The sequence below is a fragment of the Symphalangus syndactylus genome, chromosome 23, assembly GCF_028878055.3.
Source record: "Symphalangus syndactylus isolate Jambi chromosome 23, NHGRI_mSymSyn1-v2.1_pri, whole genome shotgun sequence".
In the NCBI taxonomy this organism is placed as follows: domain Eukaryota; kingdom Metazoa; phylum Chordata; class Mammalia; order Primates; family Hylobatidae; genus Symphalangus; species Symphalangus syndactylus.
The window spans coordinates 35,630,091-35,657,869 of NC_072445.2; the positions used below are offsets into that span (position 1 = coordinate 35,630,091).

General features: G+C 41.1%; 1 protein-coding gene across 3 annotated transcripts in view; it reads left to right on the plus strand.

Moving 5' to 3' along the window:
• The window catches only part of SLC26A8 (solute carrier family 26 member 8), a 78,669-nt gene continuing 50,890 nt past the window's right edge, over positions 1-27,779 (plus strand). Inside the window, exons 1-6 of one of the 3 annotated variants that reach the window (XM_055263728.2) lie at positions 1-43; positions 141-274; positions 5,383-5,572; positions 12,782-12,921; positions 22,496-22,612; positions 24,678-24,859. In XM_055263728.2, coding sequence (XP_055119703.2) covers positions 5,385-5,572; positions 12,782-12,921; positions 22,496-22,612; positions 24,678-24,859 — 627 coding nt within the window. In that variant the 5' untranslated portion in view covers positions 1-43; positions 141-274; positions 5,383-5,384. Of the gene's footprint in view, positions 44-140; positions 275-339; positions 445-5,382; positions 5,573-12,781; positions 12,922-22,495; positions 22,613-24,677; positions 24,860-27,779 lie in introns of those variants that run through there. The other 2 variants (XM_055263729.2, XM_055263730.2) reach the window with 2 other exon arrangements.

A 27,779-nucleotide genomic window follows, 5' to 3' on the forward strand; every position in this document is an offset into this window, starting at 1 on the left:
GGTATCCAGGTTTACCAAATACCAAGGGGCTCCCACGACTCAGGTATGAGGAGGGCGACCCAGGTACCCCTTTCCCGGCTCCCTAGCCCAGCTGCTCATGCTCCTCTTCTTCGTCCCCTCCCCCACTCTCATCTCCTCAGCCCGCCCGGAACGCCCGCGGGCTAGGCCACAACGGCTCGGGAACCGCCGGTATCCGCGTCCGCAGCGCCGCCGGCCAGGCGGGAGCCCTGTGGGATCCCAGCGCCCGCACTCCCGCCCCCCGCCAAGGAGCCAGGTGAGCCGCTTCTGGGAGACGCCCGGGCGCCAGGGGCTGCAGGTCGCGGGGCGGGGGCTGCGTCCGTCACCGGCAGGTACCCAGGTATGCCTCAGAGCCAGGCACGCCGTGGGCACTCAGTATCTGTGGAATGAATGAATGACGGTCGTCCCTGGGAGCTTATCTCTGAGGTATTGTCTCTACTTTCAAAGGCCGTGTGGATGGCAATGACAAGAGACGACAGTGTGTGCGTTTTGCAAGCTGCATCCTTTCAAATTCTCCTGTCTATATTGTCAAAAGCCCCAGAACTGATGTGCTACCTGCACCCCACCGCGTACCCCATCCATTTCCTCCTGAGGCCTGACTGCCCGGCCGTTCCTCCTCCTTTCAGACCTCCTGCTTTTGTTCATTTTATTCCCTGTGACTGAATCCCCACCCCCACCTCCTTGCTCGTTTCTTTTCATGTCAAATGCCATTTATGTGTCAGGGGCCCCTGTGAAGCCTTCTCCAGAACCCCCACCCCAATAATGAGCATCTCTCCAACACACCATGTTACTGTATCCACAATGCATGGAAGGTGGTTGTCCTATGTTTATGTGTCCAATGGTCATCCGCTTAAGGACTGTCATCTTACTAGTCATCCCTAGCCACTAGCCAGAGTGACTAAAGGATCTAAAGGCCAGGCTCTTTGCTTATACCTTTTCTGTATTCCCAATACATTCTCCATAAAAACCTAGGTAGTAACAGGCTTAGGGTTGTTTCTGTTGGAATTACAAATGCTTATTTTGAAATTTCGGAAGTGAATTTCGCCTTTCCATGATTATAGAAAACATAAAAAAGTTAACAATATCAGGGAGAAGATATTCCTGCAACTAAACTAGCTTTCAAGATTTCATATTATTGGGGTCAATAGCCAAAAAATTGGGTTGTATTTAAACTTTTTATTCTTGACTTTTTTTTTTTTTTTTTTTTTGAGACAGAGTCTTGCTCTGTCTCCCAGGCTGGAATGCAGTGGTTCGATCTCGGCTAACTGCAACCTCTGCTTCCTAGGTTCAAGCGATTCTACTGCCTCACCCTCCTGAGTAGCCAGGACTACACACACGCCATCACGCCCAGCTAATTTTTGTATTTTTAGTAGAGACGGGGTTTCGCCATGTTGGCCAGGCTGGTCTTGAACTCCTGACCTCAGTTGATCCAACCTCCTCAGCCTTCCAAAGTGCTGGGATTACAGGCATGAGCCAGTGAGCCATGCCTGGCCTATTCTTTACTTTTAAAACACTGTGAACACAGATAATGTAAACAATTAGATAAATGGATGGATGGATGGATGGATGGATGGATGGATGGATGGATGGATGGATGGATAAGGGTACTATGGAGAGTGAAAGAGCTAGGCCAAAAGTGCTTGTATTTTAACAGGGCCTCCAAACTTAGCACTGAAAGGCTCATGAAAGATAATACACTATATTTATAGTGGTACTCACACTTTAATTTTTATCAGAATCACCTGGACAGCTTCTTTGCTTTTTTTTTTTTTCTACCTAGCAAGACCTACTGAATCAGAATCTCTGGGGGCCCAGCAGTCTGGACAGCTTCTTAAAACAGACTGATGGCCCCCCAGAGTTTCTGATTCAGTAGGTCTTGCTAAGTGGGGCCTACTCAACAGTAGGAGTTTCTGGTCATTGCATCTTCTTGGGAAGGGTCCTGCTAGTACATGAAAATGAGCCACTAGGGTTTCTATGAAATCAAGAAAGATATAATGGAGCTGGAGAAATTCCAAAGAAAATTACTTAAAAAAAATAATAAGGAAACCATGTGTTTACCCTTGCTGCTGTTAGCCAGACATTTGATGGAGTTCCTTAAAGACAACTTTCCACCTGCTCCTCCTAACCATCCTCACTGTGGTCGTAGGAGTTTATGATTTGATAACCTCTCCTAGGCTATTATATTAATGGTCTCCAATTGGCTGTTTTGCCTCAGTCTCTCCTATCTCCACTGTCCAACAACTTTTTGTGATGATGGAAATGTTTTATATCTGCACTGTCCAGTAAGGTAACCACTAGCCATACTTGGCTGTTGAGCACTTGAAATCTAGCTAGTATAATTGAGGATCTGAATTTTTTATTTTAAGTTTAAATAGCCACATGTAGCCAGTGGCTACCATACTGGACAACTCAGCTCTAGAACATAACACTGGCACATTTCATCTTCCCAAAATGCATCTCTGTACATATTACTACTTCTGCTGAAAGACTTTAAATAGGCCAGGCGTGGTGGCTCATGCCTATAATCCCAGCAATTTGGGAGGCCGAGGCGGGAGGATCACCTGAGGTAAGGAGTTCAAGACCAGCCTGGCCAACATGGCGAAACCCCGTCTCTACCAAAAATACAAGCCGGGTGCGGTGGCTCACGCTTGTAATCCCAGCACTTTGGGAGGCCGAGGCAGGCGGATCACGAGGTCAGGAGATTGAGACCACAGTGAAACCCCGTCTCTACTAAAAATACAAAAAAATTAACCGGGCGTGGTGGCGGGCGCCTGTAGTCCCAGCTACTCGGAGAGGCTGAGGCAGGAGAATGGCGTGAACCCGGGAGGCAGAGCTTGCAGTGAGCCAAGATCACACCACTGCACTCCAGCCTGGGCGACAGGGCGAGACTCCGTCTCAAAAAAAATAAAATAAAATAAAATAAAATAAAAATACAAAAATTAGGCGGGTGTGGTGGCACATGCCTGTAATCCCAGCTACTCAGGAGGCTGAGGCAGGAGAATCGCTTGAACCTGGGAGGTGGAGGTTGCAGTGAGCTAAGATCGCACAACTGCACTCCAGCCTGGGTGACAGAGCTGGATTCCATCTCCAAAAAAATAAAAAATAAAAAATAGGTCGGGCACGGTGGCTCACGCGTGTAATCCCAGCACTTTGGGAGGCCGAGGCGGGTGGATCACAAGGTCAGGAGATCAAGACCATCCTGGCTAACACGGTGAAACCCTGTGAGCCGAGATCGCGCCACTGCACTCCAGCCTGGGCGACAGAGCGAGACTCTGTCCCATAAAAAAATAAATAAATAAAATAAAATAAAATAGTAAACATATGTAAAGTAATTGACAACATTTAAAAGCCAGAAGATTCCACATAAAAATCTGGCATTATGGCTTCTCCTGGAAAAGATCAGATCTAAGCCATTCCGGGCCCCACATTGACCGATGGCAAAAATGGCTAGAGCTAAGCAGCTTCTGCTGCCTTTGCCAGCCCCACTGTTCCCACCACTCCTTGACGGTCATGTTTTGCCTATTTTACACCAATCCTCCTTTAATGTCACTTTCAGAACAAAATGCTGGGTTCTAGACTCTCGATGTGATCCAGGATATCAGTTTTGTCATTAGCAGACTAATTAGGCTTGTTTAGGTTGCTGGGAACAAAGAGACTACTCATGGAAGTACATTGGACGATTATACGGGGAAAGTAAGGAAGATTGGGTCTGTATTCCTATGGGTGGGGAAAGAAAGGCAGGTGGGAATTCCTTACATTTTAATATACAGTTCTACCTTTTTTTCTTTTTGTAAGAGACATGAGGCACTAATTATCTTAAGTGATATATTGTAAAATACCTCTCCCATCCTCTTCTGTATTCCCCAGTCACCTCACTGGTTTAGTGAATTTGTGATCTTTAGTTCATGGTTGTTATACAACATACTACTTCTACCCAATGCTTTGAGGGTAAAAATACAATATATAATTATGGCCCGGTTACTTACGTTTTCTAAAACCTTAGTTTTACACCTCTAAAATGGAAGAAATAGTAGTACTGGTATTGTTGTGGAAATTTAATGACCTAACTTGTGAAAAAATCTAGTGCAACTCATGGCATAGGATAAATGCCCAATAAATGTTGGCAATGATGATGATGATGATTGTTCTGAAGGGAAACAAAGTTGCTGACACATTAAACTTATTTGCAGCATCACTCATCATCTATATAATTGTGTAATCTATATAATTTGAGGGTTTACTGATATATTTTATAGGTATGTGGTTTATACCTATGCTTCTTTACATTTATGTGGAAGAATTTTAGAGTTTATGCTTTCTTTATTGTTCAAAAACATAGATTATTAAGAATGGTTATACTTTCTCCCAGAGATGGATCCCTATCCATCCTCATTTATTCTATCTTTTCAATCTTTTAAGAAAGCAGGATAATATAGATTTTTTTCTCTTTTAGAGACAGGGTCTCGCTCTGACACCCAGGCTGGAGTACAGTGGTGCGATCCCGGCTCACCGCAACCTCCACCTGCTGGGCTCAGGTGATCCTCCCACCTCAGCCTCCTGAGCAGCTAGGACTACATGCTGTGCCATCATGCCCAGCTAATTTTGTTTCTATTTTTAGTAGAGACAGGGTTTCACCATGTTGCCCAGTCTAGTCTTGAACTTCTATAGCTTTTTCTGCTACACCATGAGGCCACTAACTGTATACTTGGCAGTCATTCAAGAAATATTTGTTAAGGGCCTGCTAAGTTGCTAAGTGAAAGCCATTATTTTGGGTCCTGGGTCTGCCACTGTGAATAGTCACAGTCCTGCTTCCTGGTCTTACATTTTATGGGGGAAACAGACAATGGACAAACAGACAAATAATGAATCAGGTGCTGGCAAGTGCTGTGAAGAAAAGTAAAAGGTAAAGGGATAATGATGTCTGCTATTTTAGAGGAGTTACAAGACTTGTATTGAGCACTTAACCCTTCATCTGGACTTCTTCATATATGCTGGATAGTGAGCATTTTCAGTGAAAATTGTTGATTAATACTGTCTACCTCTTGATCATTTTCCTACAACATATCAACACAATTGAATATAAAGAAAACTAGGCCTCCTAGCAGAACACCTGGGTTCTAGTCCTGGCTCTGATAAGTATCAAACAGCAAAGACTGTTTAAACTTCTGGGTTTTGTTGTCTCCATTTGAAAAATGAAAAGAATACACATAAAATTGTACAACATTGAGAAAGAGTTTTTTACAACTGAAAGATGCTATGCAAGTGTAAAACATTATTATATAGGAATTTTATTTCCTTAAAAATATGCTGAGGATTTGGATTACTGAAAATGCTTTTTTATTTGCCCTCTTTCCACTCATCCAGGAATGGCACAACTAGAGAGGAGTGCCATCTCTGGCTTCAGCTCTAAGTCCAGGCGAAACTCATTCGCATATGATGTTAAGCGTGAAGTATACAATGAGGAGACCTTTCAACAGGAACACAAAAGGAAGTCCTCCTCTTCTGGAAACATGAACATTAACATCACCACCTTCAGACACCACGTCCAGTGCTGGTACGTGTGTCCAGTCTTTCAGCTGCTGCCGAGCTGGGCAGGACTGAAACCTAACCTGACTCCTTTGGTGTCCACTTCTCTTTCTTGTCTGAGTTCCTGTAATCAGAATCATGCAGTTTAATGTGCAATTTTTCTTCAGTCATTTTTGTGGTTTGTCCTGTAGTACCTTTTTGATTGTAAACTTCTTGGGCATAAAGATCTTGGGTGTCCGTACGGTACCTAAGGAGGATATTTCACAATTCCATTGTTCAATCAACCACGACTACCAGACTCCTGACCAAAAATTAGATAGCCAGCAAGACGCAATGGCTCACGCCCGTAATCCCAGCACTTCAGGAGGCCAAGGCGGGCAGATCACTTGAGTCCAGGAATTTGAAACCAACCTGGGCAACATGGTGAAACCCCGTCTCTACTAAAAATACAAAAATTAGCTGGGCGTGGTGGCACGTGCCTGTAATTCCAGCTGCTCAAGAGGCTGAGGCATGAGAATTGCCTGAACCTGGGAGGCGGAGGTTGCAGTGGGCCAAGATTGCGCTACTACACTCCAGCCTGGGCAACAGAGCAAGACTCCGTCTCAAAAAAAATAAATAAATAAGATAGCCATGGTGGACTGATTAATGGTAGGGGAATGAGATTCTTCTAGTCTCATATCCAACAGTGCCCACATGGTGGTACTCCTGGTCACCAAGGTATAATCTACCAGCACCACCTCTGATACCCACTGTGACTAGCTAGGTCCTACAGTTCAGGGGCTCTTACCCTGTTTTTCTGCTTTGAACCTTCTAGCAGTCCGATAAAGTTAATCAACATCTTTCAGAATAATTTTTTAAATGTTTTTTATTGTGGTGAAATATGTATAACATAAAATTGGCTATTTTGACCATTTTTAAATATACAATTCAGTGGCATGACTGACATTCACAATGTTGTGCAACCATCACCGCTATCTATTTCCAAAACTTTTTCATCACCTCAAACAGAAATTCTGTTAAGCAATAATTCCCCATTTCCCCCTCCCCTCAGCCCAAGTAACCTCTCTTCTGCTTTCTGTCTCTATGAATTTGCCTATTCTAGCTATTTCATTTAAGTAGAATCATACAATATGTTTGTCTTTTTGTGTCTGACTTCTTTCACTTAGCATAATGTTTTCAAGGTTCATCCATATTGTAGCATGTATTAGAACTTCATTTCATTTTATGGCTGACTAATATTCCATTGTATTTATATACCACATTTTTGTTTATCCATTCGTTAACAGACATTTGAGTTGTTTCTACCACTATTAGGCTACTGTAAATAATGCTGCCATGAACATTGGCACAGGAGATCTGTTTGAAGTCCTATAACTAGGACTAGAATTATTGAATCACATCACAAATCTGTGGTAAATTTAACTTTTTAAGGAACTGCCAAACTGTTTTCCACAGTAGCTGCACCACTTTACATTTTCACTGGCAATGTACAATTTTTCCATGTCCTCTCCAACATTTGTTATTTTCCATTTTTTTTTAATTATAGCCAACCTATTAGGTATGAAATGATATCTCATCGTGGTTTTTTGTTTTTGCTTTTGTTTTGCATTTTCCTGATGACTAAAGATGATGAGTATCTTTTGGTGTGTTTATTGGTTAATTGTATATCTTCTTTGGAGAAATGTCTATTCATTTCCTTTGTCCTTTGTAAAATTAGGTTGTTTGTCTTTTTGTTGATGAGTTATAGTTCTTCATATATTCTGGATATTAAACTTCTATCAGATATATGTTTGTAAATCTTATATAATTTTGTAAATGTTTTCTCCCATTCTGCAGGTTGTCTTTTACTCTGTTGATAGTGTCCTTTGATGTAGAAAAGTTTTTTGGTTTTTTATTTTGTTTTGTTGAGACAGAGTTTCACTCTTGCTGCCTAGGCTGGAGTGCAATGGCACAATCTCTGCTCACTGCAACCCCTGCCTCCCAGGTTCCCCTACCTCAGCCTCCTGAGTAGTGGGGACTACAGGCATGTGCCACCACGTCCAGCTAATTTTTGTATTTTTAATAGAGATGGGGTTTCACCATGTTGGCCAGGCTGGTTTTGAACTCCTGACCTCAGGTGATCCGCCTGCCTCGGCCTCCCAAAGTGCTGGGATTACAGACGTGAGCCACCGCACCTGGCTGATGTAGAAAAGTTTTTAATTTTGATGAAATCCAGTTTATCTGTATTTTCTTTTGTTGCCTGGACTTTTGGTGCCATATTTAAGAAACTATTGTCAAATTCAAGATCATGCAAGATCATGCATCTTTTCTTTTCTCTTTTCTTTTCTTTTCTCCTTCTTTCCTTCCTTCCTTCCTTCCTTCCTTCCTTCCTTCCTTCCTTCCTTCCTTCCTTCCTTCCCTCCTTCCTTCTTTCCTTCTTTCTTTTCAAGGCAAAGTCTCACTCTGTCGCCCAGGCTGCCATGCAGTGGCGCAATCTCCGCTCACTGCAACCTCCACCTCCCAAGTTCAAGCGATTCTCCTGCCTCATCTCCCGAGTATCTGGGATTACAGGTGCGCACCACCACGCCTGGCTAATTTTTGCATTTTTAGTAGAGACGGGGTTTCATCAAATTGGTCAGGCTGTTCTCAAATTCCTGACCTCAAGTGATCCGCTTGCCTTGGCCTCCCAAAGTGCTGGGATTACAGGCGTGAGCCACCACTCTGGGCCAAGATCATGCATATTTTCATCTATGTTTCCTTCTATGAATTTTATAGTTTTAGCTTTTAAATTTAGGTCTTTGATCCTTTTTGAATTAATGTTTGTATATAGTGTAAGGTAAAAGTCCAGCTTTATTCTTTTACATGTACATATTCTGTTTTCCCAGGACAATTTGTTGAAGAGATTGTCTTCACCTAGTAAATGGTCTTGGCTGCATAACTTTTTAATGCATAAAATAAGCAGGATTATAAGGAAAACCAGTTACATTGAAATAGTTATCTAAATATCAAAAATACCAAAATTGTGTTATTTAATAATATGGGTCTAATAACTACCATAATTTCAAAGTAGTGATGAATGTAACTAATATTTCAAGATCTCTTTAGCAATTGTAATGTAATATAGAAATGTTTGTGATTTCTACTGGTGACAAAGTCAAGTTCTGCTGATACTACTGTGGTTTGTTGCCAACATTCATAATTGAAGGAAATGCTAAAGAAGTTAGTGAAATAAAGATGTAAGTTCTCCTATATAATTTCACATATGTCCCCGAATACTATCTACAGACCCCTTGGGGGTCCACAAACCTCAGGTTAAGAATCCTGGCTGGGTGCAGTGGCTCACCCTGTAATCCCAGCACTTTGGGAGGCTGAGGTGGGCGGATCACTGAGGTCAGGAGTTTGAGACCATCCTGGCCAACATGGTGAAACCCCTTCTCTACTAAAAATACAAAAATTAACTGGGCTTGGTGGTGCACAGCTGTAGTCCCAGCTACCCGAGAGGCTGAGGCAGGAGAATCGCTTGAACCCGGGAGGCAGAGGTTGCAGTGAGCGGAGATCACACCACTGCACTCCAGCCTGGTGACAGAGTGAGACTCTGTCTCAAAAAGAAAAAAAAAAAGAATCCTTTGTGACCTACATCATTATAGTAATCGTAATTCTTCAAGTTGTCCTCACTCACGCTCTGAATTTATTAGTCCTTCTTGTCCCCTGGTTTATCACCCACAATTGGCACATGTTGGTATGTTGGCATGTTGGTGACAAGTGTGGAAAGTCCCTCCACAGCCCTGCTCCAGACTGCCCTCTCCTTGAGACATTCTCCTTTGTCCACATTCTGCCTTTTGCAAGTTGTGCTCTTGGATATCCCCCGCTAGTCCTCTCACTTCCTCTGCTCCGTGATGGATCGGGGGACATGTGCCAAAGAGGGTATTTGGGGGCAACATTGGCTTTGTCTCTATAAAATGATAGTCTTTTTCCCCAACTTTACCCTCATTATAAATAAGTATTCCCAGTGAAATTTCAACCTAACTCCTTTCTACCTTCCTTACTTAGCCTTGCCATCCAGACACTTAAATCTGACCCATTCTGCCTCCCATAAGCTTTCTAGCAACTGTTACTCCCTACTTCTAAAACATATGGTTCTCTCCACTTCTGAATTTTAACCAGAAATTAGTACAGCACAGTGCTTAAGAGCACAATTCTGGCTGGGCGCAGTGGCTCATGCCTGTAATCCCAGCACTTTGGGAGGCCGAGGCAGGCAGATCATGAGGTCAGCAGTTTAAGACCAGCCTGGCCAACATGGTGAAACCCCGTCTCTACTAAAAATACAAAAATTAGCTGGGCATGGTGGCACGTGCCTGTCATTCCAGCTACTCGGGAGGCTGAGGCAGGAGAATTGCTTGAACTAGGACCGGAATGCAGAGGTTGCAGTGAGCTGAGATTGCGCCACTGCACTCCAGCCTGAGCTACAGAGTGAGACTCCGTCTCAAAAAAAAAAAAAAAAAAAAAAAAAAGCACGATTCTGAAGCCAGGCTGCCTGATTTTGAATACTAGTCCTGCTGCTTTTCAGCTATGGGACCTTAGGTAAGCTATTCAATTCTGCTGTGCCTCGGTTTCCTTATCTGTAAGATCAACATGATATTAGCACCTGCCTCATAAAGCGATTGTGAGGATTTAAAAAGTATTTGTAAAGCAACTAGGAAATAGCACTAGATAAGTGAGTTTTTCTTTTTCTTTTCTTTTTTCTTTTTTTTGAGCCAGAGTCTCGCTCTGTCATCCATGCTGGAGTGCAGTGGTGCTATCTCAGCTCACTGCAACCTCCGCCTCCCAGGTTCAAGCGATTCTTCTGCCTCAGCCTCCCAAGTAGCTAGGACTACAGACCCTGTTTTTTTTTATATTTTTAGTAGAGTCAGGGTTTCACCATATTGGCCAGGCCAGTCTCAAACTCCTGACCTTGTGATCCGCCTGCCTTGGCCTCCCAAAGTGCTGGGATTACAGGCGTGAGCCACTGCGCCTGGCCATAAGTGAGTTTTTTATTGTAAATAAAATAATCTTTTAAGCCTATCTCTTCCTTTCTGCAGAAAACCTCTTAATATCTTTCCTCATTTTCTTCCTCTTTAGCAACTGCAAATCCCCCCTCTTATCAAAATCTCCCCTGTGCTTTCATTTTGATTCTTCCATTTCTCACTTTTAAGATGTCTTAACTGAAATCCAGATTCATGTCTAAATGCTAATACTGTTCCGCCGTCAGCTTCAACTTCCATTCCTCTAATTCCCTCCTTAGTTCCTGCCACTCTTAAAGCCTCATCACTCTGTGTCCATTGTATTTTTCACCATGGGGAAGAGCTTTGATGACTTTGCCTTGGGTGGCTGGCTGGTCTTTCCTTAAGTGACACACAGAGAGGAAGGGAGACTGAACCAGGTGAAGGAACAAACTGTTCTAGTGCCATGCTCTACTCTCCTCCACAGAGGCTCATAATTAGAAACAGCATATTTTGTACACCTGCCACACACCCAGGGACTCTCCTAAGAACAGCAATGTGATGTTCCTTCCAAACCAATGGTCTTACTCATGGCTGCCAAGCAGCATTACACAGCTGCCAATAGGAAATTTGGAGGCAGGAGAGTGGCTAGAACACTGAGCTAGAAATCAAGGACCTTGTTTCTAGCCCCATCTCTACTCACACTTATTCCTGTGACCATGGTAAAGTCATATTTGTTTGGCATTAATTACCTTAGCAATAGTAATGCCATAGTTGTGAGAGTAAAACATAAGTAAAATTACTTCTTGTCTGAGCATGCACTTCAGCCCTGACTATGTTAAAGTTATATTTGTTGCTGTAGTCAAATCCCAATTATCTAGCTCAGTTTACACACGAAAAATCTTCATACTTTTTGCTTTCAACCCCTGCTAAAATCTAAATAATGAAAAACAATTTAAAACCAAATTGGTTTTCCTGGTTGATTAATGATGATTCTGTTGTTTTAGATGATCTAAAAGTTAAAGCAGGTTTTCTCAATCTCAGCATCATTGACATTTTGGACCAGAAAATTCTTTCTTGTGGAGAATTGGCCTGTGCATTCTGTGATGTTTAGCCTCTACCCACTTGCCAATTGCAAGAATCAAAAATGTCTCTGGGCCAGGCATGGTGGCTTATGCCTGTAATCCTAGCACTTTGGGAGGCTGAGGCGAGCAGATCACCTGAGGTCAGGAGTTCAAGACCAGCCTGGCCAATGTGGTGAAACCCCATCTCTACTAAAAATACAAAAATTAGCCAGGCATGGTGGTGCATGCCTGTAATCCCGCTACTCAGGAGGCTGAGGCAGGAGAATTGCTTGAACCCGGGAGGCAGAGGCTGCAGTGAGCCAAGATTGTGCCACTGCACTCCAGCCTGGGCGACAGAGCAAGACTCCATCTCAAAAAAAAAAAAAAAGTCTCTGGACATTGCCACATGTACATAGGGGAACAAAACTGCACCTAGTTGAGATCTACTGGGCTAAAGGATAATAAAGTTTCATTTTATAAAGTTGTTTCCTTACATAACTAAGTCCTTAAGCACAGGACTTCATATTCTCTATTTTCTACTAATTTCTACATGTCACAGGTCAAGGCCAGACAGAGTAAATGTTTAGTAAAAATTTTAGTTCCATGCTCTCCTCTCCTCCACAGAGGGTCATAATTAGAAAGAACACACTTTGTGCACCTGCCTCGCACTTGGGGACTCTCCTAATTGGGAATAACATGAATGTGTTAACTGCCCTTCCACCTATCAATGTCACACCTCAAAACACTGTCCTTGTCAAAAGAAAACAACAGCAGTCCATTTTTCTACTGGCAAATTGCTAGGTTTAATTCTTCCCAAATATCCTGTAAAAACACAGAACTGATTACATGCTGGATGTATATGGCTTAGTTCTTGACATATACATAGCACTTGGTTCTGAAGCTAAGGTGATTTAGTCCCCCAGGGAACATGTGGCGATGTCTGGAGACATTGTTACTGTTAGCTGTCACAGCTGAAGGAGGGAGTTCTACTGATATCGAATGTGTGAATGTGTAGAGACAAGGGATGCTGCTAAACATCCTGCAATGCACAGGACAACCCAACAACAAAGAATTATCTGGTCCAATATGTCAAACTGTCACTAGTGCTAACAAGACTCTGCTTTTTCTTGGCTATGTGGGCCAAATGCCTTTTCTTGGCTATGCGGGCATTTTCTTTGGAGAAACTAACCAAGTCTTTGCTCTTCTCTCTCACAGCTGCTCATGGCACAGGTTCCTACGATGCATGCTTACAATCTTTCCCTTCCTAGAATGGATGTGTATGTATCGATTAAAGGATTGGCTTCTGGGAGACTTACTTGCTGGTATAAGTGTTGGCCTTGTGCAAGTTCCCCAAGGTAAGGAAGATATGAAGCCTGTTCATCCAAAGACAATGTATCAGACCTTGTCCATGTGCCCAGGGTAAACAATTACTTGTGCTACATGAATAGAAAAAAATATTGAATTTTATTCACAGCATTACCATTTGTTCCCTTATCTGCCAGATTTCTAACCTCTCCGGGGTTGTTCCAAAAGACTTAGTTTACTTTAGACCCTTGAATTCTTTCCAGAGTACTTGTAACACCCACTCTTTGTTATTTTTTCCCTTAACTAGTTATTTCATACTCATGACTATAATACATCTCACTTGGCATTGGTTTTACCTAGACAGGGGAAGGATAGGCCGGGCACAGTGGCTCATGCCTGTAATCCCAGCACTTTGGGAGGCCAAGGCTGACAGATTGCTTGAGCTCGGGAGTTCCAGACCAGCCTGGCTAACATGGTGAATCTCTGTCTCTACAAAAAAACACAAAAATTAGCGGGGCCTGGTGATGTGTACCTGTAGTCTTAGTTACTCTGGAGGCCGAGGTGGGAGGATCACCTGAGCCCAGGAGGTCGAGACTGTAGTGAGGAGTGATCACACCACTGCACTCCAGCCTGGGCAACAAAGCAAGACCCTGTCTCAAAAAAGAAAAAAAAGGTGAAGGATAGGAAACATAGCATGCCAGCATCTCTCCAGCAAGTGACAAGCAATCCAGTGCCCACTCTTTGGTCTTCCAAGTAGCAGTTCAGATGTAAGACAACAAGATCACACAGATAGGTGTGGGAGCTTATCTGGGCTTTAAAAACTCATTTCCCAAATAGGAATCAACAACTTTGTAACAGTTCCATAAATATTGCTTCCAGAGTCCCACAATGGACAAGTCCAGTTGTAAGAGTCACTATGCTCAGAGAATCCCAAAGGTAGGGCTTCCAACTGGATATTTATCTTTCATTCACAGTCCTCTTGGTCCAGATAGAACATACTATTTGGGTTCATTTTTACCATTAGCAATTCTGCCTGGTAACACAGCTGACGTTCTACCATTATAAGGTTTCCAGGGAAACAGAGCTAGAAAGTTAACCCCAGATCAAATTCATCCTCAAAAAATAGAATGGGTTTTATAAATCCTTTACTCACAGTAGTTTATAGTTCCCCAGATAGTCTTTAAATATCTCCATTTCTCTATTTTTCTGAGGCTCAACAGGCAGGGTTGAAGCTTGTGATTGGGCAGGTTGTGGATAGCACAAAAGAGGTCAAGAACATGAACAAGTTGTGGCTGAAATCCAGCTCTAACACAGCACTGTTATTGAGGAAAACAGATGACTTTTTAAATCTTTGTTTACTTATTTGTTTCTAAATTATCAAATAGTAAAATTGGCTTTTTTTTCCCCTTTTGGTGTATACTCAGATTGATTTTAACACACTTGGCTGGGACCGGTGGCTCATGCCTGTAATCCCAGCACTTTGGGAGGCCTGGGCAGGCAGATTGATTGAGATCAGGAGTTTGAGACCAGCCTGGGCAACATAGTGAAATCCCATCTCTACTAAAAATACAAAAATTAGCTGGGCGTGGTGGCACGCACCTGTAATCCCAGCTACTTGGGAGGCTGAGGCAGGAGAATTGCTTGAATCCAGGAGGTGGAGGTTGCAGTGAGCCAAGATCGCACAACTGCACTCCAGCCTGGGTGACAGAGTGAGACTCCATCTCAAAAAAAAAAAAACAACAACAAAGAAACACATATATAGATTTGTGTAACCACCACCACAATTGATGCAGAGCAGTTCCATCACCTCCAGAACTCTCTCATGCCATGCTTTTTAAGTCACATCCCCCCAATCTATAACCCCTAGCAACCATTGATCTGTTCTCCAGCACCATAATTCTGTCTTTTTGAGCACATCATATAAATGGAATAATACAGTATGTAAATTTCAAAGGCTGGCTTCTTTCATTATGCATTATGCCTTTGAGATTCACGCAAATTGTTGTGTGTATCAATAGTTCATTTTTATTGCTTAGTAATATTCTACTATATGGATATATCGCAGCTTGTTTATCCATTCACTTGTTGATAGAGATTTTGTTTCCAGTTTCGGTCTCTCACAAATGAAGTTGCTGTGAACATTCATGTACAGGTTTTGAGTGAACATAGTTTTCATTTTACTAAGCTGGAGCTGGATCGCTGGTCACATGGTACGTGTATGTTTATAAGAAACCACCAAACTGTTTTCCAGAGTGGTTTTTCTCCCATTTTACATCCCCACCTGCAAAGCATAAGAATTTCATTTCCTCCACGTCCTCATCAGCAGTTGATATTGTCAATATTTTTAAAATTAAACTTTCTATTTTGAGATAATTACAGATTCACATGCGTTTGTAAGAAACAACAGATAGAACCCATGTACCCTTTATCCAGTTTCCCTAATGGTAATATCTTGCAAAGCTATGGTTCAGTCTCACAACCAGGATATCAGCATTGTTTCAGTCAAGATAGAGAACACTTTCACCACCACAAATATCCCTCAAGTTGTCTTTTTATAGCCACCTCTACCTGTCTCCTGTCCCTAACTCCTCTTAATCCCTAGCAATCATTAATATGTTCTTCACTTCTATAATTTTAACATTTCAAGAAAGTTATCTAAAAGGAATCATACAGCATATAACCCTTTGGTATGGGTTTTTTCCCTCATAATTCTGTGGTGATTCATCCAGATTGTTGTATATATGAATTGTTTATAACTTTTTATTTTTGAGTAATAGTCGATGGTATAGATGTATCACAGTTCATTTAAACATTTACCCATTGAAGGATATCTGGATTGCTTCCAGGCTTTGGTATTACATATATAGATGATATGAACATTCATATGCAGGTTTGTTGTTGTTGTTGTTGTTGTTGTTGTTTTTGAGAGGAAGTCTCGCTCTGTCACCCAGGCTGGATGGAGTGCAGTGGCACGATCTTGGCTCACTACAACCTCTGCCACCCGGGTTGAAGCAATTCTCCTGCCTCAGCCTCCTGAGTAGCTGGGATTACAGGCGCACACCATCATGCCCAGCTAACTTTTGTCTTTTAGCAGAGACAGGGTTTCACCATGTTGGCCAGGCTGGTCATAAACTCCTAACCTTAAGTGACCACCCACCTTGGCCTCCCAAAGTACTGGGATTACAGGCGAGAGCCACAGCGCCTCGCCTCATGTGCAGGTTTTTAAAATAAATGTTAAGTCTTCATTTATCTGGGATAAATGCTTAGAAGTGTAGTACATTGCTGGAGTATATAGGAGTTGCCTGTTGCCTTTTTTCACCAACCTGTTTTCCAGAGTGGCTTAACATATTACATTCCCACTAGCAATCTATGAGTGATCCAGTTGCTCTGTATCCTCACCAACATTTGCTGTTGTCACTATTTTTTATTTTAGCTATTCTGATAATCATGTAGTGATATCTCATTGTGGTTTTAGTTTGCATTGTCTTAATGGCTAGTGATATTTAACATCTTTTCATATGCTAATTTCTATCTGTTGTTTTCATAAAATGGCTCTTCATGTCTTTTGCCCATGTTCTAGTTAAATTCTGTTTTTACTATTGAGATCTGAGAATGCTTTGTAGATTCTGGATACTAGTTATTTTGTCTTTTGTGTTTTGCAAATATTTTCTCCCAGTCTGCAGCCTGCCTTTTCATACTCTTAACAGTCTTCCAGAGCAAAAGGTTTTGATTTTGATAGACTCATTTTTAGTATCTTTTATTTTAGCCATTCTAAGAAGTATATAGTGGTATCTCATCATTGTTTTAATTTGCATTTCCCTAATGGTTAATGAGGTTGAACATCTTTTCATGTGCCTAACTTGCAATCCTCATATCTTCTTTGAAGGGTTTGTGCAAGTACTTGGCCTATTTTTCCACTGAGGTTTTATTTTTTTCTTATTGTTAATTTTTGAGCTTTTGTTTTGTTTTGTTTTGTTTTTAGAGACAGGATCTTGCTCTGTCACCCAGGCAGGAATGCAGTGGTATGAACATAGCTCACTGCAGTCTGGAACTCCTGGCCTCAAGCATCCTCCTGCCTTGGCCTCCTAAAGTGCTGAGATTACAGTCATGATGAGCCACCATGACCGGCCTCAACACCATTTTTTTTTTTTTTTTTTTTTTTGAGACGGAGTCTTGCTCTGTCACCCAGGCTGGAGTGCAATGGTGCAGTCTCGGCTCACTGCAAGCTCCGCCTCCTGGGTTCATGCCATTCTCCTGCCTCAGCCTCCCGAGTAGCTGGGACTACAGGCGCCCGCCACCATGCCCGGCTAATTTTTTGTATTTTTAGTAGACACGTGGTTTCACCGTGTTAGCCAGGATGGTCTCGATCTCCTGACCTCGTGATCTGCCAGCCTTGGCCTCCCAAAGCACTGGCATTACAGATGTGAGCACCACTGTGCCCAGCCTCAACACCATTTTTAAAGAATATCCTCCAGTGAATTGTTTTTGCACCTTTGTCAGAGATCAAATAGGCATCTTTTGTGTGAGTCTCCTAAATTTTCTTCATTCTGTTCCATCGATCTATGTGTCTATCCCTTTAAATACCATGTCTTGACAGTGAGTTTTAAGGTTGAGTGATATGCTTCCTCCAGCTATTTTTTTTCCAAAATCGTTTTAGCTATTCTTCCGTATTCATTTTATAATCAGCTTATCTAAATTTACCAAAAAAGGCTTTTGTTTAGATTTTGATGGGTATTCCATTAAATCTATAGATCATTTCAGAGAGAATTGGCATCTTTATTATGTTGTCTTCCAATCCATGATTATGTGTGTCTCTCCATTTATTTAGGTCCCTTGATGTCTTTCATCAGCCTTTTGTAGTTTTCAGCATAGAGATCCTATGTGTTTTGTTAGATTTGTGCCAAAGTATTTCATTTTAGGGGTTTAAATGATGGTTCAGTCTCCAATTATTCATTGTTTGCATATAAAAATGCAATTGATATTTGTGTGTTTTTCTTGTATCCTGAAACTCCTTTATTAGTTCTAAGAATTTTTTGTAGATTCCCTGGAATTAACTACATTGACAATCATGTCATCTGTTAATAGGGACAGTTATGTTTATTTCTTTTTAATATGAATGGCCTTTATAACTTTTTATTGCTTGTTATACTAGCTAAGACTTCCAATACTATGTTGAATAAGGGTGGTGAGAATAGACATTCTTGCCTTGTTCCTGAACATAGGGGGAAAGCATTCAGTCCTTTACCACTAAGTATGATGTTAGCTGTAGGATTTTTGTTGATGTCCTTTATTAGGTTAGGGAAGTTTTCATCTACTCCAGTTTGCTGAGAAATTTATCATAAATCAATGTTGTATTTTGTGAAATGATTTTTTGCATCTATTGATATGACCATGTGGTTTTTCTCTTTAGATGATTAATATGGCAGGTTACATTAATTGATTTTTTTGAATATTGAACCAGCCTTGCATTCTCAGAATAAGAGAGTATTCACACTAAGTTACCATATGTGCTAGTTGCATTCCTGCAAAAAGAAATTTTCATGTGGCAGCTACAACCAAAATGGCCCATTTGTATTAATATAGTCACTTTATTTCTATGAATAAAATTTCTAGCATATTCCTATGGTGCTGCAATGAGACAGCTAAACTCTTGGAATTGATGCTTTAACTATGAGTCCCCTGCCGGTTTCTACTTATATTTAAATAAAGACCAAAGTTGGAGGATATCTCATTGCTAAATTAAAAAGTCATCAGTATAATCTTGTATCAAAATAAGAATGGCATTAGAGTAATATCTAGCATTCACCACAACACCTAGCACATAGTAGGTACTCAAAAGATATCTGTTGAATAAAAATGATTACATAGCTGGTTATGGTAGCTCACACCTGTAATCCGAGCACTTTGGGAGGCTGAGGAAGGTGAATCACTTGAGGTCAGGAGGTCGAGACCAGCCTAGCCAATATGGCAAAACCCTGTCTCTACTAAAAATACAAAAATTAGCCAGGTGTAGTGGTATGTGCCTGTAATCCCAGCTACTCAGGAGGCTAAGGCAGGAGAATTGCTTAAAACTGGGAGGCAGAGGCTGCAGTAAACTGAGATCACACCACTGCGTTCCAGCCTGGGTAACAGAGCGAGACTCCATCGGAAAAAAAAAAAAGATTACATAGCTATATGAATGAATGCATCCAACCAGCTCTTAATACTTGATTAAGGGATTGAATATTAGTTTAATTGATGTGAATAATAAGATAATTTGTAGTGTGAATAATTCAAAAATTGTACTTACATTTGAATACCTGATGACAATAATTTTATTCAAATGAAACAAAAATACTATATGATGAAGACCTTATTAAAAAGGTGCTGGATCTTCCTTACAGTAGAATTCCAATTTATAAATGTAGAATTAAAGAAGAAAATACAAAATCACCTTCATGAAAATACTACAGTAATAATTGTACATAAAATCTACCCAGTGGATGCTAAAACCAGTGGGTGAAAATTTACAAACTAAGAAACAGGATTTGCATACTTTCAAAGTATCTCCCTCGAGATATTTATTAACTACCCCACTACTTTACAATAGAAAACCTAGGAGAAAATAGCTCAACTAAGTGATTAATGTGAGCATTACCAGTAGTAAAATATATGAATATCACAACTCCTGTGATATGATACAATAAGAAAGATACAACATCATTTCTGTAGTATTCTTGCCAAAAGCGTATAACCTTAGTATAATCATAAGGAAATATAAGGCAAACCAAAATTGAGGAGTATTTGACAAAATAACTGATCTATTAATACTCTTTTAACGTGTCAAAGTCATGAAAGACAGGTAAAAATTACAGAACCGTTATAGATTGCAGGAATAAGGGGAAATAACAACTAAATGAAATGTGAGACTCTGGATAGAATCCTAGAACAAAATGAAAGACATTAGTAAAAAAACTGATGGGATACAAATAAAGTTTTTAATTTCTAATGTTAGTTTCCTAGTTCTGATCAATATACTATGACTACATAAAATGTTAACATTAAGAGAAGCTGTGGAAGGGATATATAGAAACTGCATTATTTTTGTAACTTTTCTGTAATTCTAAAATTAGTTTAAAATTTTTGAAAATTTTAAGTTGTTGGAAAGTTTGGAAATTTTAATTCTCTCTATTTCACTATGGCCTAAGCTTAAATGAGACTAGATAACTTAATTCTCAAATTGTTAACCTAGTAATTCTCTTACCTTCCCAGCATTGGTTAGTTATATAAAACTAACAAAAGATTTTCTCCTCATGCTACACATTGCTTTTCAAGAGTAAATGGGGGCCAGGCGTGGTGGCTCATGCCTGTAATCCCAGCACTTTGGGAGACCAAGGTAGGCAGATCGCTTGAGCTCAGGAGTTCAAGACCAGACTGGTGAAACCCTTGTCTCTACTAAAAAAAAAACATTTAACTAGGTGTGGTGGTGCAAGCGCCCGTAGTCCCAGCTACTTTGGGAGGCTGAGGTGGAAGGATCACTGGAGCCTGGGAGGTCGAGGCTGCAGTGAGCCAAGATCCTACCACTGCACTCCAGCCTGGGTGACACAGCAAGACACTGTCGCAAAAAAAGAAAAAAGTAAATAGGGGCTATTCAACATTATAATGGAGTGCATACGCAGTATATTAAAGCAAGAAAAAGAAGTACAAAGTGTAAGAATTATAAAGGAATAAAGCTTCATTATTCACAGATGATTTTTTATGCAAAGAATTCAAAAGAATATAAAGAAAATTAATATGATTTTTTAAAAGCAAAAAAAGATTTTAAAAAGACATAAAAAATAAAAGAAAAACAAAGAAAATAATAAGATTTTATGAATGTTGCTAGATACTAAATCAGCATATAAAAATCAACTATGCTTAGGTGCAATGGCTCATGCCTATAATCCTAGCACTTTGGGAGGTTGAGGCGGGTGGACTGCTTGAGCCCAGGAGTTCAAGACCAGCCTGGCAACACAGTGACACCCTGTCTCTATGAAAACTACAAAAAGTTTAGATGGGCATGGTGGTGCATACCTGTAGTCCCAGCTACTTGAGAGACTGAGGTGGGAGGATTCCCTGAGCCTGGGAGGTTGAAGCTGTAGTGAGCTGTGATTACACCACTGCACTTTAGCCTGGGCAACAGAGCGAGACTCTGTCTCAAAAAAAAAAAAGAAATAAAATTGTGTTCAGTATAACTCTTAATATAAATTTCAAAATGGGAGCAAATTAAACTATATTGTGTAGGGATATGTACACTACTGGTAAAGAAAAGCAAAGAAATAGGCCAGGCGCAGTGGCTCACGCCTGTAATCCCAGCACTTTGGGAGGCCGAGGCGGGCGGATCACGAGGTCAGGAGATCGAGACCATCCTGGCTAACACAGTGAAACCCCATCTCTACTAAAAATAGAAAAAAAATTAGCCGGGCGTGGTGGCAGGCACCTGTAGTCCCAGCTACTCTGGAGGCTGAGGCAGGAGAATGGCGTGAACCCGGGAGGCGGAGCTTGCAGTGAGCCGAGATGGCGCCACTGCACTCCAGCCTGGGCAACAGAGCGAGACTCCGTCTCAAAAAAAAAAAAAAAAAAAGAATACCAATTGGCCATTGTGGATCATATTACAGACCCTCTACCACAACAATCATTTGTAAGATAATCGGGGAAATTTGAACACTGAGTGGATAATGATGATATTGTACTTAAATTAGAAGAGTATTATCATTTACAGACACATACCAAAATATCTACAGATTAAATAATCAAATGCCTTGGATTTGCCTCAAAGTAATATAGGGTGAGAGAGGAGTAGAAGCATAGATTGATTATGGGTTGACCATTGTTGAAGTGGATGATGGGTATATGGAATTCATTATACTCTATTTTTGTATATGTTTGAAATGTCTTATAAAAAGGAGCCTTGCTTATCTAAGACAATAAACCACCTCACTAAATTCATAACTGAATTTAGATGAGTATATCAGTATGATGTAAATTGAGGACAGACTCTTAGGGAAGGAAATAGGGGCTTGAAACATCAAAAGGATGACACTATGACTGTTAGTCCATTTGCTTCAAAATTTCCAAATTCTCATGGTGCTTCTTAGAAAAGAAAGTAAGTATTAGAGAAGCAACTGAAGGAAGAGGCTGCAGTGATTGGCCTATGGAAGAGAACCAACACATACCAACTTCAAGTCAGTGAAGTGTGATTCTTGCCTTGCTCTCCAGTTTTATCTTCAGCCCTGGAGAATTCCCAGGGCCTGCTTGTGCTAGACTAGGAATAAGGATGGGGCTGCTTTTGAGCTGTTAGAATTAGGGGTCTTATTGCTGTGGTATTTGCTTCACATGCTTAGTATTAAGACCTGACAGTGAATGATGTTTCAGCCTATGATATTGAATTGAAGTGTAAAAGCATGTGGCAAAATAGGAAGAGAAGCTAGGAATCAAAGAAGATAATAAAAAGTGCTAATGAAGGACCATATGTTCAGAAATATTATTACCACACTCAGTCAGCTATACACATGGATGATTTTTATTTTAAATATTCTTTACAGTTTTTATTTAAGGTGACTTTTAAAGACAAGCTGCTTTTTCTTAAATTATCTTGTTTTTCAGGCCTGACACTTAGTTTGCTGGCAAGGCAACTGATTCCTCCTCTCAACATCGCTTATGCAGCTTTCTGTTCTTCGGTAATTTATGTAATTTTTGGATCATGTCATCAAATGTCCATTGGTGAGTTCAGCACTGAAATACACATGCGGTGGATGAAGTTTCCATCTTGATCATATACTTATTGCTAAGGAACCCAACATAAAGCTATCTTTAAGATAGAAAGAAAGGAGGCAGGAGGTGGACATTCTATCCATACAGTTAGTGTTCAGATTGTAGAAATAAATACTTCTAGTGTATCATTATTGTCAACACCAGAAAACAGGCCAGCAAGATGTTTCCCAAAGAAATTAAAGGGCAGAGGTACTTTCCTTAAGAAATCACCATACATTGGAATCTGACTTACCTCAACCCAGAAGATCCAGAAATGATTGTGTCAATACTCCTAGAGCAGATACTTCCTTCATCTGAACCATAATAACCAAACTCCATGGGCTGACTTGTAATACAGCATGCCAGCTTATTAATTTACAGTGAGAAAATGTTATCACAGTAATCAAAACACTGACTTCCATAGGATAAATACTTCCCTTCCCTGACTCAAAAGTCCATCTACTAATTTATAATTAGAAATAACTATTACAGAGGCCAGACTAATTAAAGGTCATATGATCAGCACATTTACTTCACCTAGGTGAGCCTGCATAGAAATCAAATCACAAAATTCCCCCATAAGTTTAGAAGGTCATTGCCAACATTTACTCAGTGATGTACCTTTTCCTGGATTTCTCCACTGAACTGACCAATCCGCCAACATTTACCATTGTGAATGACACATTCTTTATATATGTCTTTATGTTCAGTCTGATTAACATCCCATCCTTCCAGATGTGAAGTGCTACTTTTCCTTTTCTAAGAATAGCTTGGCCAGGTACGGTGGCTCACGCCTGTAATCGCAGCACTTTGGGAGGCCAAGGCAAGCAGATCACGAGGTCAGGAGTTTGAGACCAGCCTGGCTAACATAGTGAAACCCCATCTCTACTAAAAATAGAAAAAATTAGCTAGGCATGGTGGCGGGTGTCTGTAATCCCAGCTACTTGGGAGACTGAGGCAGGAGAATTACCTGAACCCGGGAGGTGGAGGTTGCAGTGAGCCAAGATCACTCCATTACACTCCAGCCTGGGCAACAAGAGCAAAACTCCATCTCAAAATAAATAAATAAATATTAATAATAAAAATAAAGAATAGCTCGTGTCTTTATTCAATCCGCTATGTGTTGATTTTACATTTGAACACCAAGAAAACAATTTTATTCCTGTATTTCCAAGTTTCTGAGGAACCTCACAATCATTTCCAAATACTTATAATAAGGGTTGTTAGAGATTTATTTACGTTAGGTAAATTTAAAGTTAAGATGTATCTTTGCTCTCTTATGTGTTATGACAATATGAGGACTAAACAAAATAATGTTTGAAATCAGTTTAATTTATCTCAGTGTCAGTATTATTTTTCTTCCTATTGTTATTGACTGCTTCGTTTTCTTTTTTTTTTTGAGATGGAGTTTCGCTCTTGTTGCCCAGGCTGGAGTGCAATCACGCCATCTTGGCTCACTGCAACCTCCGCCTCCTGGCTTCAAGTGATTCTTCTGCCTCAGCCTCCTGAGTTGGTGGGATTACAGGCATGCACCACCATGCCCAGCTAATTTTGTATTTTTAGTAGACATGGGGTTTCTCCATGTTGGTCAGACTGGTCTCAAACTCCTGATCTCAGGTGATCCACCTGCCTCGGCCTCCCAAAGTGCTAGGATTACAGGCATGAGCCACCATGCCCGGTGATTGCTTTGTTTTCTAATATTTACATTGCCATCTCACTTTTAACCTTCTCTAAGAGCAGACACAGCAGCTGAGCCTGACACCCATTTCAATCAACTTCTCTATTGCACTCAACATACCCATAACACAAAGAGACTAAATACCTAAACCACCACCATCTAAATTCCATGAGTTGGTCACAATATGTGGAGGCACAGTTCTCTTTCTTGATCTTTCTTACTTCTCAATGGCCACTTTCAAATGAGAAAAGTTATTCAGTTGAAGGACAATTCGGAATTCAACCATACCTTGCTTTTGTCAGTATCAGTTTACCTGGACTTGAAACTTCACCTTCTGCCTAACATCTTCTTCCATAGGTTCCTTCTTCCTGGTGAGTGCTCTGCTGATCAACGTTCTGAAAGTGAGCCCATTCAACAATGGTCAACTGGTCATGGGATCTTTCATCAAGGATGAGTTTTCTGCCCCCTCCTACCTTATGGGCTATAATAAATCCTTGAGTGTGGTGGCAACCACAACTTTTCTGACTGGGATTATTCAGGTAGGATCTGAGTCTTCAAATCCCTGAAAAGGAACTGAATAAAGGGGCTATAAACAGACTCCTTCCTTATACTACTCCTGTGATTCACTGTGATACACCTGGAACTTCAGTGATTTGTTTTTTGAAAAATCAGAGGCTGTGTGTATAGGGTGTCTCCTTAGTGACAAAACTTCTCTCTCCTCAGAAATCATCTACCACTGATGTAGGATGAGATATTGAACATTCTCTTCAGTCCTTTCTCCTCTAAGACAAAGGGTCTAAGGGACAATGGTCCAGAGCAGTGGTCCCCAACCTTTTTGCAACCAGGGACCAGTTTCCTGGAAGACAATTTTTCCACAAATGGCAGGTCGGGGCTAGGGAGGGTGGTGGTTTTGGGATAAAGCTGTTCCACCTCAGATGACCAGGCATTTGATTCTCATAAGGAGCATGCAACCTAGATCCCTCACATGTGCAGTTCACAATAGAGTTTGTGCTTCCCTGAGAATCTAATGCTGTGGCTGATCTGACAGAAGGTGGAGAGCTCAGGCAGTGACGCTTACTTGCCTGCTGCTCACCTCCTGCTGTGCAGCACCCGGTTCCTAACAGGCCACAAACCAGTACCAGTACCGGTCGGTGGCCCCAGGGGGTTGGGGACTCTTAGTCCAGAGCTCCACTCCTGATCTTACATTTAAAAAATTGCTTCATATTCTTTTTTTTTTTTTTTAGACGGAGTTTTGCTCTTGTTGCCCAGGCTGTAGTGCAGTGGAACAATCGTGGCTCACTGCAATCTCCGCCTCCCAGGTTCAAGTGATTCTCCTGCCTCAGCCTCCCGAGTAGCTGGGATTACAGGTGCATGCCACCACACCCAGCACATTTTTGTATTTTTAGTAGAGAAGGGGTTTTACCATGTTAGCCAGGCTGGTCTTGAACTCCTGACCTCAGGTGATCCACCCACCTCGGCCTCCCAAACTGTTGGGATTACAGGTGTGAGCCACTGCACCCGGCCAAAAATTGCTTTATATTCTATCAACAAGAATGGACTAATTTAGCTGGGCCTGGTAGCATGTGCCTGTAGTCCCAGTTACTCAGGAGGCTGAGGTGGGAGGATCACTTGAGCCCAGGAGGTTGAGGCTGCAGTAAGCTATGATCATGCCACTGCACTCCAGCCTGAGTGGCGCAGCGAGACCCTATCTCTGAAATAATAATAATAATGATGATGGCCTTACAGGCTCACACACTATCTTTGGGTTAGTAAGCTTTAGAGCCAGATCTGGAATCCTTTATCTGCATTGACAAGGACCACAGCTAAAGGACAATAATATGAATGACTCATTAAAATCTCAAAACTTATTTTGGCACTGTCTTTAATTTCCTCTGAGAGTCTATCATCAAAAGTTCATCCACTGAACTAAAGTCACATCCTCCAGGCTTATTTCTCTTTTTTCTCAACTAACCCACTCTCTAGTTGATTTTCACTGATCTCCCCTGGGACTTTTCATTAAGTAAAGATTTATTGGGTACCTACAAAGGCAGGCTATCAAAGTGGGCAGACTCCAGCCCTGACATTATGAGCTGTGTGAACTTTGGTAAATTATTTTATCTTGGTGGGCCTCAGTTTCCTCATGTGTAAAGCAGGAATAATATTTGTTTTGCAGGGTTCTTAGGAGGATTTAGTGAAAAAAATGCATGCAAAGTATTTAGCCTAGAGCTTGTCACATAGTAAGCATCAATAAGTTATAATTAGTGGGCACAGAGAAATGAATTTGGTACTTTAACAGGGACCAAAAATTTAAAAAACAATATATAGTTTCTTGTGGTTAAAAAGTTTAATCTTGTGGGATAAGACAAAATACACAAGCAACCTTTTAATTATCAAGGGGCCTCATACATGCTTTCTCTTCTCCTTCAAGCCTCAGCTTTTTTCATCTAAAAAAGGAAGAGGGCTGGGCATGGTGGCTCACATCTGTAATCCCAGCACTTTGGGAGACTGAAGCAGGAGGATTGCTTGGGGCCAGGAGTTTGAGACCAGCCTGGGCAACATAGGGAAACTCTGTCTCTACAAAACAAAATAAAAAAAAAATAGCTGGGTGTGGTGGTGCATGCCTGTAGCACACTACTATGGTCCTTATTTTAAGAAAACAAGGGCATAGAGAGGTTAAGAAAATTGCCCAAGGTCACATAGCTAAGATACCAAACTGGGATTCAGTTTTAGGGTTGTCTGATTGTAGAATCTGTGCTCTAGAAAATCTTAAGTGCAAAATAATATTCATATAAGAGTTTAGTGCCAAAAGAACATGAAGTTAAAAAATAACCTCTAGTTGAGCTGAAGTTATCTGGGAAGGAAACAACTATTTATTGAGCCCTCCCTTTCATTCATTCAACATTTAGTACTGGCTTCCTATAAGAATGGCAGATAGGTTTCATCTCACAGGCCAACCCTGACTGATTAACAGTGGCTGCCTAGAATATTATGTTAACACTGAATGTGATGCCATATTACAGTGGGCAAGAAAGAGTTCTACGGCAATTGCAGATTTTTGCCATTTACAAGATGGAAGGCAGGGATGGTATGAAGAAGAGTGACATATATTTGCATATATAAGTGATACATATTTGTCACTATTTTCAGATCTGAGCTAGGTATTTTACATGTGTGATGAAATTTAATCTATTCGAAACACTTTACATTCAATATTATTCACATTTTATAGATGAGGAAACTGAGGTTCAGAGAGTTAACTTGCCCACACTTACACAGCCAGTGAGTGGCTGGGCCAGGACTGAAGCCAGATTCTCCAATCCCGGGAACCATGCTTTTTTCACCACACTCCTTAAAGGAGAGGAATTTTAGTGAGCTCTTGAAAGAGGTGATACAGGCCAAACACAGTGGCTCACGCCTGTAATTCCAGCACTTTGGGAGACCAAGGTGGGTGGATTGCTT